This window comes from Dasypus novemcinctus, chromosome 2 (genome assembly GCF_030445035.2).
Source record: "Dasypus novemcinctus isolate mDasNov1 chromosome 2, mDasNov1.1.hap2, whole genome shotgun sequence".
Taxonomy (NCBI): Eukaryota; Metazoa; Chordata; class Mammalia; order Cingulata; family Dasypodidae; genus Dasypus; species Dasypus novemcinctus.
In genome coordinates, this window is record NC_080674.1 from 156,158,770 (window position 1) to 156,177,879 (window position 19,110).

General features: G+C 40.4%; 1 protein-coding gene across 3 annotated transcripts in view; it reads right to left on the reverse strand.

Annotated features, from left to right (window-relative positions):
- DPYSL3 (dihydropyrimidinase like 3) overlaps positions 1-19,110 on the reverse strand; it is a 128,997-nt gene that overhangs the window by 22,837 nt on the left and 87,050 nt on the right. For all 3 annotated transcript variants that reach the window (XM_058280479.2, XM_071210531.1, XM_058280491.2), the window contains 5 exons: positions 18,990-19,078; positions 8,519-8,703; positions 5,189-5,353; positions 3,152-3,213; positions 1,774-1,854 (listed from right to left, as the gene is read on the reverse strand). In XM_058280479.2, the coding sequence (XP_058136462.1) occupies positions 1,774-1,854; positions 3,152-3,213; positions 5,189-5,353; positions 8,519-8,703; positions 18,990-19,078 (582 nt within the window). The remainder of the gene's footprint in view (positions 1-1,773; positions 1,855-3,151; positions 3,214-5,188; positions 5,354-8,518; positions 8,704-18,989; positions 19,079-19,110) is intronic.

The window sequence follows — 19,110 nt, forward strand, 5'->3', positions numbered from 1 at the left end:
ATTAGTCAAAGTGATAAAATCTTTCAACTCAAGACAAATTTAATAAACACACAAGAAACTCATCCAGATGGAAAATGCCATTATTCCTTGTCTGACTGAGGACAGACCTGCCCAAGGTAAGTGAGGGGACCAGAGAAATTTCTGGTCTAAGGAATCCAAGGAAGAAGATCTGGGAAAAGAGGCTTTGAGTTGGAGCCCATTCCTGAGAGAATAAAATGAAGACGCAGGGAGGTCGGCTTCTAAGGCAGCTGGAGGGAGGACTAGGACCTCTGGCTGCTATACTAAAGATTCAGAGAAGGGGGAGGAGTGACAGCTTCAACACCACTGGGATCTCTCTCATGGGAGCAAGGCATTTGGATCCTCGGTGGAAAGCAATTTCATTATCTCTGAATGTGGGGGAGATGTGGGAGAAGGCACTGTCGTAGGCTTGGCTAATTAGCCTCCCTGGTCATAAGTGAGAGGAACCTGCACACTTAGCTTTCATCCTCTGCCAAGAAGACAAATTTCAGAGTCTGAAATCACAACAGCTGGGGCCCTACACTGCTGGGGCACTGTCACCTGGGGAGGGGTTATGACTGGGCCGCTGGAGCAAGGGGTTCTGGGAGCATCACATCTGGGCAAAGATGTCCACCAAGGCACTCTACCTTAGGGGCTAAGATTTGGTTCTACCAGTTATCAGCCATGTGTCTCAGGCCAGTGAATTAACCTTTCTGAGCTTAATGTTCTCATCTATAAAATAGGGAGGATGATAGCCATCTTTTAAGGTTTGAGGGAAGGTTAAATGAGAACATTCTAGTGCACTTACCAGGGTAGGGCACGTGGTGATAAATGTTCAACAAATGGTACCTGCTGCTAGGAAGCCAAGAGCTCTGAGAGTAGAGTCAGCCTAAACATTGTTCCCTGATGACATTCACCAAGTCCTGGACAACTTCCAAAATGAAGGCACAACCTAAGCACTCATGAGATGTGGAATGCATCTGTTTTGGCTCATCTCTGTAGCATAGTGCCTGGCACAAAGTGCTCAGGAAATACTCTTTGAAAGAATGAATAATGACTTCTTGCTGTTAATGTTATCAAATGCACTAAGAGTGCTCATTCTTCTTTTCTGGCTGCCTTGCCCTAGCAGAAGCCAATCCTGAATGTTTCCGAGATAAACAAAACCCTTCCTAAGACACATCTGTGCATCTATCCCATTAGGCAGCCCAGGAGACCGGGTGAGAACTGCTCTCTGCTTCCTTACAAATGATCAATTTGGGCCTTGGGGCCCTCACTTTCATCACTCTTTCCTCAGCTTTCTCAATATAATTTCTAGGAAACCAGTGGGATGTCTGATCCCCACAAGACTTAGGTTCTTTTTCTAAGGCAGTGAGTTCCACAGGCCTGGATCCAGTTTCTAGCCTTTGGATTTTTCTTAAGGACAGAGAGTGTCACGTAGCTTTGGCTCATTTTCTGAATACAATCAGCAGTGCTCCCTCCTAAATACCCTAAAGTGAAAAACTCCTCCTCCAGGATACCTTTTCTAATTCCCCCAAACAACCCAACCTCCTCCCCTTTTGTGGCATAGTCTACCTTGCTTGTCTACATTTCCCCCCTTCTATGCCTCCTCCTAGACTGTGAGGGTGTTTGGGATGTGTTCTGCTCTACCCCAGAGCACTTATAAAGGCGCCATGTGCATACTGAGAGCTCAAGCAGCACTGAAGAAACGGGGAAGCACATGGAATGCAGACCCAAGCCCACACAGAAAGCACTTTCCAGGTTGCTGCACAGTGTTACCTGGGCAATGATATCCCCATTCTCAGCATGAACCTGGGCAACGGCCCCCAGCTCTCCCAGGCAGGTGAAGATCTCATAGAGCTGAAACAGAAATGAGCGTCTGTCACCTTCCCAAGTCACTGAGGCTTTTAAAAACCTAAAGGAAGGTCTGATTACCAAAGCCAGAGCTAAAATAAATGGATAAGCCAGAAGAAAGAAGGGACTAGAGTAAAGTTAGAACCTAAAACACACGTGACTGAAAAGGACTGCTAGTCCCATGGAACTCCAGGAAACTCTTGTCTTTGTAAAGAGCCTGTAGTCTTTCTAGGCAGATGGGTCAAATAGACATCAAAGAACTACCAATCCCTTGACTCTGCCTCTGGCACACAGTTTTAATGAATTATTTCCTACTGAGTCCAGATAGAGCTTCCGAATCCTTCTCAATGAGTGCCCCCAAAAACTACTACAACCAGGCCAGAAGCTAACATAAAAGCTGAAACCCCTGCCTCTAAACCTCTCAAGGCAGACTTACCTTCTTTACCTCTTAACCAGAGGTATGGGGATTCGTTTCTTTTTTTTTTTTTTTTTTACTTTTTATTTATTTAATTCCCCTCCTTTCCCCTCCCCCGGTTGTCTGTTTTTTTTTTCTGTGTCTATTTGCTGTGTCTTGTTTCTTTGTCCGCTTCTGTTGTCATCAGCAGCACGGGAAGTGTGGGCGGCGCCATTCCTGGGCAGGCTGCTCCCTCCTTCGCGCTGGGTGGCTCTCCTTACGGGGTGCACTCCTTGCACGTGGGGCTCTCCTACGTGGGGGGGACACCCCTGTGTGGCACGGCACTCCTTGCGCGCATCAGCACTGCGCATGGGCCAGCTCCACACGGGTCAAGGAGGCCCGGGGCTTGAACCTCGGACCTCCCATGTGGTAGACGGACGCCCTAACCACTGGGCCAAAGTCCGTTTCCCGGGGGGATTCATTTCTTGCATTGCCTTTGAAAACTTGAGATTTCGCTAAAACAACCACAGTCCATGAATTTCTTAGGAAGAAATTTGGAGGCCATTACCTCAAATAGCAGGAGGCCTGCCTTAATCCTGCATGGGTGAGAGCCTCGGACTTGCACTGAGCTTAGGAGGGGTTTGGAGTGTGTTTGGTACCTGGAGATTTAGACATGTCCTTCCTTTTATCCTTTCCAGGAGGCTAATGCCGATAGAAATCCTAGCTCCCCTTTTCCTTTTCTGCCTTGACACGGGAGTTACCGTATTTAAAATCTAGCATGGACTTGCAAGGGCATTCTGGTCCAGGAGCCTCCCATGGTCACCAGTGACTGTTAAAAGAGCCAAGGTCATCAACCACAATGGAAAAGCTACCCAGCCACCCCAAACCACACAGCGAGCGGAACATTACCTCTGTGTTGGACACTTGATACAAATCCTTATATGCCATGTAAACCATGAAGGAGTTAACTCCTGCAAGAGAGGGTAGGGAAGAGGAGAAAGGTAACATTACCATGGCGCTCTCCATCCTTTGCTTCCACTTCTATCACTCATGAACCAATTGGAGCAGAGGCTCCTGCCCAGCATAAGGCAGATACCTTTCTTCACATTCTCTGACAACGTTTTTTTCTATCTCCACGCCCTCCCCGCCATAACATCAGCAATTCCTGATCCATGCCACAGCAGAATGCTCTACCCACAGGTTCGGATAAGCTTTCATGTTGCTTGAGGCAGTACCCTTCGTAGAGAATTACTGTGGCAAAGTAGTACTGGTTTACAAATGGGTTGCAACCCCTGGACTCTACCACATCCTAGCTCAGTGAGCTTGGACTACTTAAGCTCTCTGGGCCTTGGTTCTGTCATCTGTAAAATGGGAAAAAATAATGATACTCTGCTACCTATGGAGGTAGGAACATATAATGAGATAAAACAGAGCTCTGAGCAGAAGGTCTGGCACATATTTGGTCTCCATTAAAAGATCTCCTGGAGATGGGTTTATTTCACTCTTGAATGCACGCCTGCTATACCCTAGGCCTGGGGGTGCTGGATTCTAGAAGAGAATTAAGGGGAACCACCAGAGCCAAGAAGCCGAAGGGACGTTTCACCTCAGTCCTAAATAGTGAAATCTTAAGCGTTATAAGGAATGAGCTATTCCATTTTCACCCCAAAATAAACAGATATTTACTGGAGAACAAAGGGTCATTTTGGGGAAAGCCAGATAATTTTGGTCTCCAACCATTAGGGCCATCTCAGCCTACAGTGTTCAGGGCCAAAACCGGGTTTGTAATTTGAGCTTTTCCCTAGCCAGAGTGGTTCAACCGAGGGCAGTTTTTCCCAACACTACCCTTGCCACAGCCTCTGTGCAATCTGTGGAATGACCCAGGCCCTTTGCTAGAGAAATGGGTGTCAAAACCAGTCAATTCTCCCCAGTGGAGATGCCCAGTACAAAAGGAGACACAGGAGAGAAGGAAAGGATTCATCTCACATTCTATATCACAAAGGATTGGACAGGGCTCCTGGGATTAGGAGGGGGATGGAAAGGGAAACTCATTCTCCTAAGGTTTTCCTTATGCCTTCGATCCTGTCCATTTGAAACTCTGTCCATTGCACTCCTAACATTTAGAGCTAGACTAGTTAATTGATACTAGAGCTTGCACCTTGTGGCATTTTTTTTCTGTTGCTCTTCACTAGCCTGTTTCCATTTGCCTTTTAATGCTCAACAGAGGCCATGGCTTATATTCCCCTATATCCCACAGGCTGCCATGCAATGCTGAGCACAGGGCATGCATCTATGCATGTGTGTGTATGTAAAATATTTATGGATCAAAAAAATAGAAAAAAGAAGAAAGGAAGCAATGGGAACCTATGCCATGTCCTGAGAGGTCACACACACACACACACACAGAGGAATGTGTTTTCATGCCCCGGACTCCTTCCCTGAGTGCCAACAACATCACTGCTCCTGAAAAAGTCTTTGCCTTTTCCAAGGTGCCACTGTATATCATTGTAGCAGATTGATTTTTGGAGTAAAAACAGTAGGGGTTTAAAATCTTTAATCTCAAAATCACTAGCTGTATGAACTTACACAGGTTAAGTCAACCTCTCCTAACCTCAGTGTCTCCCTCTATAAAATGGGCAGTACTGCATGGAGGTGAAGAGTATAAAATTTGATAGCTCTATTGCTTACGAACTGTCATCCTGGGCTACTATTCTGAGCCTGTTTCTCTATCTGCAAAGTGGGGACAGCAACCACTATCTCATAAGGGCCCTGTAAAAAGTAAATAAGATCATACAAATAACAAGTAAGTACCTGAAAGGCAGTGGTACCCCTATATCCAAACTCATTACTCAAGGCTCCAGACCCCAGCAAGGAGAAAGTGACTCACATGCATGACTGGTGTGGGATGGACAGGCAAGGGAGAAAGGAGGATGGCACGTTTGGACTCACCTTTGTCTTTGATGAGACTCTGCACTTCCTGCTTGACGCTGTCGCTCCAGTGGGTGATGTCCACGTGCAAAGCATAGTCACAGCAGCTCTTCCCATCAGCCCACTCTCGCCACTTCTCATAGGCCTCTGTCAGGCTGGACTCGGGCTCGGGCACCACATGGTCAACTGCATGACAGAGGCACCAGATGGGAGACACCAGCACAGCCTTTCCTCCCCTTCTGCACAGGCCTGTTCCTGCTTGCTTAGCTATGACTGCAAAGTTTATACTTCCTAAGGATGGGGTTGACCTTACCAGGTGTGCCTTGGCAGTTTCAAGGTTGCTGGAAATTTAAGTGGCACTTAGCCATGTGATCTTTGGCAAATCCTGGCTTCCCTGAACCTCAGTTTACTCATCCTTAACATAGGTGCCAAGTGGGGTGGGTGACATCATGTAACAGTGCCTTTCTTCTAGGTTTAAGATTATATGGGAAATTACATGTAAGGTGCTCCCCCTGATGCCTGGCACATAGTAAGTGCTCAATAAATATTGGCTATGTGCTACTGTAGGGAGTCACTGCTAGTAATACAAGTTGGACTCTCTTCTAAAGATGAAAGGAGGGTTTTTTTTTATTTAAAAATTTATTTTTATATCAATGTTACATTACTCAGTTAACATAAGATAATAACTTCATTAACAATAAATATAATTTAGTCAGCAGTTACACTCTCCCTTTAGGTTATGTCAGGGCACAAGGGCTTTGTATTCTTGTGCTTTTTGCCATAGGAAAGAACTGGTGTCAGTGAAGTAAATCAACACCAGATCCACAGATCTTATTTCTATGTGAATTTTTTTGCTAAGAATCTGGTTTCTTGAGGCAAACCTACTCTTTCAGTACTTACAACCATGGATAACATTTTTAAAAGTAATAATACCCAAAGGATGAGGATAAGGCAAAAGTTGTGTTCTCATATATTCCCCCTCTGTAGCAGTTTGATATTGTTCTTGAATTCCAAAAAGAGATATCAGATTATGTTTATGAACTGGTCTGTTGCTCTGGGTGTATGAAATTGTAACAAATTCAGAGGTTTCACTTATACTTGATTAAATAATGATTAAGGCTTTGATTGGGCCATGTCAGTAGGACATTGAGTCACCACTCCCTTGGTGGGTGGGGACTCACAGAGAAAACCATATAGCAGAGAAGGAAAGTTGGAGTTTTTAATTCTGGAGCCCAGGAAGTAAGCACACAGAGAAGCAGATACATGAGGAAAGAAATAAGGCTCCATTAGACACTGCAGAGGTCCTGGGAAGAGAGATGAGCTGTTCGCTTGACAGTTTACAGCTGGCCTTGTAAAAAGAACATAACAGCTGAGCCCAGAGAAAAACGAGCCCTGGGAAAGACAAGACTTGTCCCAGCCTGCAGATGAGATTGGAAGAAGCTGGGACCACGTAGCCTTGGGAGGAGGAGGAAGACTGAATCCTAGCAGACATGGCCCACCATCTTGCATCATGTAGCAACACACTTTGGTGAGGGAAGTAACTTAACGCTTTATGGCCTTGTGACTATAAGCTACTACCCCAAATACATACCCTTCATAAACCCAACAGAGTTCTGGTACTTTGTATCAGCACCCCTTTAGCTGACTAATACACCCTCCAAAACCAGAAGACAATTTTGAAGTAAATATATCAAAATCCTTGACATTTTCATGTCTTCAACTCAGTAATTCCATGGTTATGTATTATTCCTAAGTAAATAAATGTGGACATATACAAAATTTTGTCTCTAAGGTTGTTTGCCATTGAATTATTTATATAAGAGAAAAACTGAAAAGAACTGAAGTCAATAAGGAAGATTCTTTAAATACATAAATCATGTTACCTTCATAAAATGGATCATTAGGCATCCATTTAAAATGTTGTGTTTTAATTAAAATAAATGAATAGATACACATGACAAATTATTTAGTGAAAGTGGCAGGTTAAAGTACAGCATATTATATTACAATTCCATTTTTGTCAAATAGGAATAAATACATGTACAACATAATAGCAAAACTTTACAGTGTTGTAGAATTATGGGGTTTTATTTCTTCTTATATATCTAGGTTTTCTAAATTATCTATGAAGGACATGTACACTTTTTTAGTTCTTTTATATTTTGCCCTCATCACCCGGAACTCTTTCTTCCAGGCCCTTCTGTAATGCAGAAGACCAAATAGCTAAAATCCAACTCAAGGATTCTGAACAGGCCCAACTTCTCCCCCAGGCTGAAGAAAGTCAAGCCTAGATTACTCATTTCCTCAGCCTTGTATCAAAGGCAGCCCAAGTGCATTTACTGGAAAGCAAAGGCATGGAGCTACATTAGTAATGTCTGGAATTACACCAAGAGCTTCCGTGGGCCGGCAGCTGCTGAGAAATCAGCTGGTATTCTCCCTGCAGCAGGATAAAACCTTTGGCCACCCTTAATTGCATCTTTTATGGCTTTGATGTAATATTCTTGGGCTTCCACACTCAACTAGTTAGAGCAGGACCCTGCTAGTGCTCTAGTCAAAAGGAAGTAAAAGTCAGTGAATAATTCTACATCTCAGACTGTTTTATACTCTTGGGTAGATGTACACTGTGTTAAAATAAACAATGCTCTGGCTGACCAAGTTTGGGGCCAGGGCAGGGATGGAACACAATTCACTGGGATTGTTCTGGGACAGGAAGGACTTCTTGGAATGCTGTCTGTCCAATAGCCCAATGGCACACAACTCCCTTGGTTTCTTGGGAATTGCAATAGTTACTAAAAGAACACTTCCACAGCTTGCCTCCTAATCTTAGAGAAATGAATTGGTCAAAATAAAATACAGATCCAAAAGCACTAAATGCCACTAAAGCCCACTAATGTCTCAAGAGCTGCACATCTCAGGTATCATTCTCTCTACGATGCTTCTAGCCCCATTCACACTGCTCTGCCTGTGCTCTCTGCTGTCTCTGAACCCAGTTAGCACTTCTGACGTCACTCTCTGCCCACTATTCACACCTGTTTGGATCTGCTTTCCCCAGTGAGTGGTCCAGAGGTAATTCCTGATGGCCCGCCCACTGCACGAACCAGCTCCCTCTGGCTAAAGCAAACAAAATGCTGCTTCTATGCTCATGAGCTCCGTGAATCTCCTCTATGAGGTTATGGTGAGCTGCTATTTACTTTTACTGTAGACAGCTTTTCTCATGGCACATCAGGCAGAAAGTCTATAAAGCTGAATTAGGGGGAATGTAATTTCGCCATCAGCAGAGAGCACTGTGACTGACACATTAGTTAAACACCTGCTTCTTTGCAGGAGAGTGTGTAAAGTCTGAAGACTTACTGATCATGGTGGTGCCACCAGCCAAGGCAGCCTTGGTCCCTTGGAAGAAGTCATCTACTGTGGTCATCCCCTTGTAAGGCATCTGGAAGTGAGTGTGGACATCTATGCCTCCAGGGATCACCATCTTCCCATTGGCTTCAACAGTCTTCACTCCTCCAGGGACAATCAGATTGTCTCCAATTTGCCTGGTGAGACAGTGAAACAACAGGCAACTTAGAACAGTGACTTCCAAGATAAACACAGTACTATAAGGATTTTAAATATCACAACATGTATTTATCAGAGTAGTCCTTGCAAGTGATTCACAAGCTCAGAAATCTAGAAACCTAGAAATAAAAGTAGATGAATATAAAGAAAACCATTTTTATAGCCACATAGCAACTCAATATGCAGTTTGATGGGATTATGTGTCCATCTAGCATTGTACTGTAACCCCAGTGATCGGACAGTATTTAGAATATAGTGTGTGTAATAAATGCTTGTTGAAAAAATAATTATTTTTATTATTCCTTTTATTTTGTGTTCTACTTAAGAGTGAGGAATAGCATGTGGAAAAGTGTCTACAGGGTATAAAATAATGAAATGTTAGGAGAGATTGAAGGAGATAATGAATCTACTTAAAGGACAAGTATGAGAACTTAGCTATCTTCTAAGTGGGTTCATCTGGGCTTCGAATTAAAAGGAATTGGGTCATTTCCCACCTCAGTCTTCACTCCCAATTCTACCCTTTCCTGATAATTTCTCTATCACATCTGAAAGCAGATTCACAAGGAAGAAGTCTGAGAAGTAGATGCCTCCAACACAGGCTGCTTTTGGTGTGGTCAGCACCTCAACAGAAACTTCAGGTCAAGGAAGGTGATTATGACAAACTCTGCCAGACACAGCTTTGCCCAGGAAGTTTAAGATCATCCAAGGAGGAATAAAGGGAGATTCATTTGGAGAGTAAGACAATGACTATCCCAAGGGAACGCTACAGAGGAAAATAACAAATACAACTATTCTCTGTACAATGATATCTATAGTCCAACCAATGTTGCTAGACTTAACAGTGATTTCACATCCTTGATTTATACAGCTGTTAGACCTGTCCTATATGGATTCCAGGTAGACCTATGACATACAAACTTCTATATTATCATTAAACTTCTCCTTTCTTGTACCCCACTGCCAATGTCATGGATACTTTCCCTTTCATTCATAGCCAGCCAAGAAAGACACTCTCTTGGGGCAGTAAGAAGTCCACCAGGGGTCTTATAAACTCTAAAATTATTCTTGATATCTCTGAGAGTTCAGCTTCACCACAGCACCATTGGGCCATTCCAGACAAAACAGTTCAAAACACACACTGTGGAGAAAATGCAGCTTCTTATCTGAATTCCATCCTAGTACAGATATTAGCCAGTTCTGTTTCCATTTCTGTCCATAACTTATTTTTCTCTGAGGGAAATTGAGAACCAAGGACATGAAGAAATGTCTGGTCCCTGTGTGTATGTTTTCCTAAATGACCTTCCACCCATTTTGATAACTAGCATAACACCAAAGCTGAAACAGAAATGCCTTCCTCTTTTTCTCCCCTGCCCCAATTAAGGTCACTTTTCATTCTTGAAGCCTCAGCTTCCATTACCCCTCCTTCATAAATTTTCTACTAGTAGACCAGTCTATTAAAAGTGTGGCTTTGCTCTGGATGCAAGGCTATCTAGATTGACAATCTTGGCTCTTCCAGTTACTAGCTGAATGACCTTGGCCAAGTTACTTTACCTTGACGTGTTTTAATTTCTTTTACCTGTAAAATGTAATAAGAAAACCTCCTCCATGAGATTGTTGGGTAGATTACATGTGGTAATATTTGTTAAGCACAAAGAATACTGTTAGGCACAATAGGAACTTAATATCAGCTACTACAATTAATGACTGCCCTACTTCCATATAGTACTCTCCCTCCTCTGAATCTCAAATATTCTATTGATTTAGTATTTACTATTGATGTTACCTGGCAGTATTGGGTCCTTCGCATATTTACTGATATCTCAACTCCCCTAAAAAGTTTGGGGACAGAGAACATGATGATTTGGGCCTCACTGATATCTTCCATAGCATGTGGCATAGTGCCTTGGATCACAACCTCGCACAGGTTCTCCATAAACATTCAGAGATTTTTGTGTAATTTATGTATCTTTAAAAATAAATAAACAAATAAAATTTTTAGAAAAATATTCACAGAGGCAAACTATGTAGCAATTGGAGGAAATGAATTCTCTCTCTCTTTTTTTGCTCTAGGAGTTAAGACCGTTAGTGGAGATACATAAAATCTCAGGATTGGATGGAGTTCATGCTTATCCAAACTCCCCTAACTACCCACCCTCACCACTTATATCTGAGGTTAAGTTCCTTCTACAACATCCTTCACATATGGCCTTCCAGTCTATTCTAAGAGAGATGGCTAAAAGAATTCATCTATGTGTCCAACTCTGGCAGTGGATGGTTGAAGCACTGTGTAAGATAGATTCTGAAGCTGCATTCAAGACTCAACTGGAAAAAGTCCTGAGAACAATTACAGATGCCTGTTGTTATTAGTTCTGAAATGGGGAAAGGAGCATAAAGCACTAAATTTTTCCCATCTTTGCAAGTCTCTCAATGAGGGAACTCGCTACCTCAAAAACAGCCAACTATATGCAATATTTTTAATAATAGGAAAAGTATAAAATCAAATTTGGCCTCAATCTTGAAGAAATTATTGTTTTATATTGGTTGCCTTGCCTGGTACTTCCATTTTTCCTACTTCAAATAGGAAAGAGTAATGACGTAAACTGGCAAGGCAACTGAGAATTAATATCTTCACTTTTCTATTTTCTCATTCACTTATTCATTTAAAAAATTTGACTAACATGTTGACCTTTAGTAAGTTACTTAACCTATCTGTGCCTCTTTCTCCTCATCTTAGAAAAGAGAATAATAATTGTACTTACTTCATAGGGCTGCTAGAAGATCAAATCAGATAAAGCATGGAAAAAAATTAACATAGTACCTGGCATGTACTATGTATTCAATAAAAGGTAGCTCTCATAAAATTCTCTATGTGCTAAGTACAGGTTCAGTGCTAGGGATGTGGAGATGAACAAGATATGGTCTTTGATCTCAAGGGGGCTAAAAACTGTTAGAAGTGCTATGATTGATACAAGCACATAGAAGGGAAAGCTAGCCCAGATTTGGGGTTTAGAAAGAGAATACTGCCTACAGAAAATTTTACCTAGGCCAAGTTTTCAAAGGCAAGTAGGAGATCCTATATAAACAAAATCTACTAACGAATGCAGTTGAATAACACAAAAATAAAACCCAGGGAGATCAGAGATAACTAATAGGATGGACTGGATACACTGGTCTTACACAACATCAGTGTGGTGGTATACCTTGCTTTATGTAATGAAAGGCCATGTGTAAATCAAATTCTCTTTTAAAGTTTGCTATGTAAAAAAACTGTCAATAAAGGTTACTTGGCTATGCTGCTTAGAGTCATCTAATGACAATGATTTTATAAATTAATACATCCCTTAATGTAGCTATTTGGAAATTATGCCAAAATGCATAACCCATCAAGGTTCAGTTCAAGTTCCCTCTCTAACCTAACGCCTTGCCTCTAAAGGGATTTCTCCTTTTCATCCACTTCTAAATCTCTTATTTTCATTTCAACTCCTTTGGCACCTATTACAGTAGGCCTCATATTTTTAGGTTGTTATAATGTGTACACAGTTTTCAGCATCCTTGAGGACAATGGCCATGGTCCATACAGTGTCCAGCTAGCAAAACTGAGGTACTTAAGGGGGCATAAGACATCCTTTGGAATGTTTCCCCTTCGAGACAGCTAAATAAAAGGGCAAAATCAACTCACATGGTATCCTGAAGGATAATAGAGACTGGAGAAAGACTCTACAGACCCTGAATCAAACACACACACACACACACGCAAGCACACACACACACAAAAAGAGATAGGAGAGTCTAGGTCCCTTACCCAAGCTTGGTCGTACACAGTTTAAGAGTCAGACAGTGGTAGTGCTCTGGTTCAGGCACCTCCTGACATGGTTGGTGACCAAAGAAACACCCATGGCAGCAAATTAAGAGTCACACACACACACTCAGGTACAGGGACCCAAGGCCACATAGTCCCAAAGCGGGGTCCTAGTCAGGGTCAGTGTGCGTAGCCTACAAAGCAGTTAGAGACCTGCAGTGACACTATTGGCAAGCTGTGTACACGGCCAGCCTAGTCACTAATTGCTGGTGCACCTAAACAAAAAATTAGATATTTTTTTTTAACACTGACCCTATCTGGCTCTGGGGTTTGGGATCTCTTAACACAGACTTTACTGGAGGCAGAAAAGCTGCATAAAACAGTGAAACGGAACAAGTGTAAAGCAGGGCAGAGCCAGAGCTGAAAGCTGGAGTGAAAGGGTAGTCCTCAGCATAGGAGAAGAGTTGAAGAAATCATGGTCCCTGAGGAGGAAATTTTGTATAAAAACAAAGAGAATAGCCTAGGACTCTGAGAGGAGGAATAGAGGAGAGGAAATTCTTTCCTAGAGGGGAAACAGTTGCACAGAATAGGGTCATCTTAACAGTTACTGTACATACCTAGGGCAAGAGGCAGGTAGAGAGAGACCTGAGAAAATATGAACTGTTATATACAGGCTACTCTAAAGGTTCAGTATAAACTGTTGAAAAATTGCCTTCACACACAGTCAATCTACGCTAAAACCCTAGGCAAGAGGGAGAAACTTCCAGAGTTACCATATCAAAACAAACAAATGTACAGATATCAACTAAAGATAACAAGCCATACAAAGAAGCAGAGGAAGAGATGATTCAGTCAAGGGAACAAAACTACTAAGGGGCGGCGGAGTTGGTCCAGTGGTTAGGGCGTCCATCTACCACATGGGAGGTCCACGGTTCAAACCTCAGGCCTCCTTAACCCATGTGGAGCTGGCCCATGTGCAGTGCTGATGCGTGCAAGGAGTGCCCTGCCATGCAGGCATGTCCCCCGCATAGGGGAGCCCCATGCACAAGGAGTGTGCCCCATAAGGAAAGCCACCCAGCACAAAAGAAAGTGCAGCCTGCCCAGGAATGGCACTGCACACACGGAGAGCAGACACAACAAGATGACGCAACAAAAAGAAACACAGATTCCTGTGCTGCTGACAACAACAGAAGCAGACAAAGAAGACGCAGCAAATAGACACAGAGAACAGACAACCAGGGTGGGGGAGGAAGGGGAGAGAAATAAAGAAAGAAAGAAAGAAATCTTTTTAAAAAAATGTTTTAAAAAAACTACAAAGGAAATATAGTGCAAGAACTAATCAGTGATGTTCAGGCAAATCTCCTAAACCAATTCAAAGAGCTAAAGGAAAATATGGATAGAAATAAACTAAATTTGTATATAGAACTACAGAATATAAGGAAGATGATGTGTAAATAAAAAGTAGAACTAGAAAGTTTAAAAAGGAACAAAGTAGAACTTAAAGGGATGAAAACATAATAATGGAGATTAAAAATAAACTAGAAGTGTTCAATAGCAGATTTGAGCAGGCAGAAGAAAGAATTGGTAAATTAGAAGACAGGGCAATCAAAAGTGTACAATCAGAAGACCAGAATGAGAAAAGAAAGAGCAGAGCTTAAGGAACCTATGAGTCAATGTGGCACATATCAACACAAACATCACAGAAGTCCCAGGAAGAGAGGAGAAGGAAAAAGGAGCAGAAAGAATATTTGAGAAAATAATGGCCCAAATTTCCCAAATTTTACTAAAGACATAAATATACATGTCCAAGAGAAGCAATAAACTACAAATAGGACAAACCCTAATAACCCTACTCCTAAATACATACTAATCAAAATGGTAATTGCCAAAGGTAAAGAAAGAATTCTAAAGCAGCAAGAGAAAAGTGGTTCATGACATACAAGGGATCCTCAATAAGACTAAGTGTCAGTTTCTCATCAGAAAGCATGGAGACAAGAAAGCAGTCATATGATATATTTAAGGATCTGAAAGAGAAAAACTGCTAGCCAAAAATTCTTTATCCAGCAAAACTGTCTTTCCAAAATGAGGGAGAATGTACGACATGCATGGATAAACAAAAATTGTGAAAGTTTACCACCAAGAAACCTGCCTTAGAGGAAATGCTAAAGGGAGTTTTTGAGGTTGAAAGGAAAAGATAGAAGATAGAGGCTTGGAGCAACAGAGAGCAACAAAGATCTCCCATAAAGGTAATTACATGGGTGAATGTAAAACCCAATAGTATGATATTCTCAGTATATAACTCTACTCTATATTTTGTACAATATTTGGAATACAATTGAATAAGAAATAACCATTTTGCCATGTTATGGACATGCAAAATATAAAGAGGAAATGTGTGACAAAAACAACATAAAAGTGGGCAAACATGGGGGAACAGGAGCAGAGACTATATCTGAAGTTAAATTGGTTCATTTTGAACCAGTAGGTTATAGACTTTGGTTGTTTAATACAAACTCCTGGTAACCACAGAAAAAGTAATCTAAATATACAGAAATAGGAATGAGAAAGGGATCAGTCATTTACATCAACAAAAGATCAACTATGCACAAAAAAGACTTCAGTAAAGGAGAAAAGGACAAAAAGGATATAAGAAGTTTAAGAAACAAAGGACAAAATGGCTGAGGAAAGTCCTGCCTTCTCAGTAAATATACTGAATGTAAATGGATTAAAATCACCAATCAAAAGACACAGATTGGCAGAATAGATAAAAAGCATGATCCAACTATATATTCCTTATATAAGGCTCACCACAGACCCAAAGACACAAATAAGTTGAAAGTGAAAGGATGGAAAAAAACATTCCATGCAAATAGTAAATAAAAGAGAATTTGGGTGACTAAAAACTAACATCAGACAAAATAGGCTTTAAGTCAAAACCTATTGCAAAGAACAAAGAAGAATACTATATACCAATAAAAGGGTCAAACCAAGAAGATATATCATTTATAATTGTATACGCACCTAATTGTAGAACTCAAAGATGCATGAAACAAGCATTGTCAATACTGAAAAAATAGATCTACATTAATAGAGATTTCAATACACCCCTTTCCATACTGGATAGAAAATCTAGACAGAAGATCAATAAGGAAACAAAGGATTTGAACAATACTATACATGAACTAGACCTAAGAAACACATACAGAACACCCCACCCAACAGCAACAGAATACACATGCTTCTAAATTTCACATGGATCATTCTCAGTAGAGACCACATATTAGGTTACAAATGATTTCTCAATAAATTTTAAAAGATTAATTATACCAAGCATTTTCATTGGCCACAATGGAATGAAGCTAGAAATCATTAATAGAAGGAAGCTGGAAAATTCACAAATATGTGGAAATTAAAGAAAACACTCTTAAATGATCAATAGGTCAAATAAAAAATCAGAAAGAAAATAAGGAAATACCTTGAGATGAATGAAAATGAAAACACAACATACAAAATACACTGGATGCAGTTAAATCAGTACTCAGAGGAAATTTATAGTTAAGAATGCCCATATTAAAAAAGAAAAATCTCAAATCAATTCTCTAACTTCACATCAGGAAAACTAGAGAAAGAATAGCAAAATAAACATAATGATAGTAGAAGGAAAGGGATAAAAATGATTCGAGTAGAGGTAAATGAAATAGAGAATAGAAAATTAATTGCATCAATGAAACCAAAAGTTGGTTCCTTGAAAGGATTTTAAAAAAAGACAAATCTTTAGCAGTATTGCACAGAAGAAAAGAGAGAAGAGGCATATGAAGAAATCCACAATGATAAAAGGGGCATTCCTACCAACCTCACAGAAATAAAAAGGATTATAAGAGGAAATTATGAACAACTAAATGCCAACAAATTAGACAACTAAGATGAAATGGACAAATTACTAGAAGCATAAAACTACATAGATTGGGAAGTGATTTGGCCCAATGTGTAGGGCATCTGCCTACCACATGGGAGTTCTAAGATTCAAGCCCAGGGCCTCCTGACCCATGTGATGAGCTAGCCCACGTACAGTGCTGATACATGCAAGGAGTGCCGGGCCACGCAGGGGTGTCCCATGAATAGGGGAGTGCCACGCGCAAGCAGTGCATCCCATAAGGAGAGATGACCGGTGCAAAAAAAGTGCAGCCTGCCCAGGAGTGGTGCCACATACACAGAGAGCTGACGCAGTAAAATGACGCAACAAAACGAGACACAGATTCCAGGTGCTGCTGACAACAATACAAGCAGGCACAGAAGAACACACAGCGAATGGGCAAAGAGAGCAGACAACTGGGAGAGGGGGCGAGGAAGGGGAGAGAAATAAATAAAAAATAAATCTTAAAAAAAACCTACATAGACTGACTGAAGAAGAAATAGAAGACTTTGACAGAACAAAATTAAGAGATTGAATTAGTAATCAAACATCTTTCAACAAATAAAAGCCCAGGACCAGATGGCTTTGCTGGTGAAGTCTACCAAAGAAGAATTAGCACCAATACTGCTTAAACTCTTACAAAAATAACTGAAGAGGTGGAACCAATTCCCAACTGATTCTATGAGGTCAGCATCACCCTAATACCAAATCCAGCTAAAGATATCTAAAGAAAAGAAAATTACAGACCAATATCCCTCAATAATATATATGCAAAAATTTTCAATAAAATCCTAGCACACCGAATCCAACAGCACATTAAAAAAATTATACACCATGATGAAGTGTGATTTATCTCACATATGCAAGGGTGGTTCAACTTAAGAAAATCAATTAATGTACTATTACCACATTAATTGAAGGAAAGAAAAAAACATGGACCAAAAAAAAAAGCACTTAGAAAACTAGGAACAGAAGGAAACATCCTTAACATGATAAAGGGTATATATGAAAAGCCCACAACTAACATCATACTCAACGGTGAAAGACTGAAAGCTTTCCCCCTAAGAGCAGGAACAAGACAAGGATACCCAGTATCACCACTACTATTCAACATGCTATACTGGGAGTTCTAGCCAGATAATTAAACAAGAAAAAGAAACAAAAGGCATACAAATAGAAAGGAAGAAGTAAAACTCACCCCCATTTGCAGATGGCATGATCCTATACATGAAAAATCCTAAAACATCCACAACAGTTCTACTATAGGTATTAATCAAATTCAGCAAAGTTGCAGGATACAAGATCAACATGCAAAAACCAGTTGTGTTTCTCTACAGTAATAATGAACAATCTGAAGAGTATCTGAAGAAAAAAATTCCATTTGCAATAGTAACTAAAAGAATCAAATATCTAAGAACAAATTTAACCAAGAATGTAGAGGACTTTTTCACAGAGAAGTATAAAACATTGCTGAAAGAAATTAAAGAAGACATAAATAGAATGACCTTCATTCTATGTTTATGTATTGGAAGATTAAATACTGTTAAGATGTCAAATCTGTCTAAAGTGATTCACAGATTCAATGTGATTCCAATCAAAATTCCAGCAGACTTCTTCACAGAAACGGAAAAGTAAATTATCAAATTTATATGGAAGGGTAAGGAGCCCTAAATAGCCAAAATCACCTCGAAGAAGAACAAAATTGGGGGACATGTAATTCATGATTTTAAAACTTATCACAAAGCTAAAGTAATAAAAACTGTGTGGTACTGGAACAGACATATGAACAATGGAATCAAATTGAGAGTTCAGAAATAAATCCTCATACTTTTGGCAAGTTCATCTTTGACAAGGGTATCACGTCCACTTAGTGGGGAAAAAATAGTTTCTTCAACAAGTGGTGCTGGGAAAAATGGATATATATGTTCAAAAAAGTGAAGGTGGACCCTACCTCACATCATCTACCAAAAATAAAAACTCAATATGGCTCAAAGACCTAAATATAAGAATTAAAACTATAAAACTCCTAAAAGAAAATAGGAGAACATCACCAGATCCTTGTGTTAGGCAGTAGTTTGACACTTAATAGCAAAAACATGAGCAACAAAAGAAAAATAATATGGATTTAAAATTTAAAACTTCTGTATATCAAAGGACCTTAGTAAGAAAGTAAAAAGAGAATTTCCAGAATGAGAGAAAGTATTGGGACACCATATATCTGAAAAGGGTTTGAATTCCCAATTATATAAACAAATTCTAAAATTCAACAACAAAAATCCAAACAACCCAATTTAAAAAAGGGATAAAGACATAAACAGACATTTTTCCAAAGAAAATATACAAATGGCCAAAAGTACAAGAAAAGATGCTCAGTGTTTCCTAGCAGGGAAATGCAAATCAAATACAAATACCATCTCACACCCATTTTTGAGAAGGAGAAATGAAACACAGAGAACCACCATTTAGCAAGGAAAATGAAGGAAGCTTCCGTTGGAGCCTCTAATGAAGAGAGGAAGTACAAAAAGATAAAGAGAAGGGTTCCTCATACATACTTTATTAAGCCATCTTCCATGTAAATATCAGCATAAAAGGACTGGTCATCATTGACGATTCTGCCCCCTTTGATAAGAAGACGGTCACTCTAGAAAAGAAGGAAAAGACAAATCATTCTCA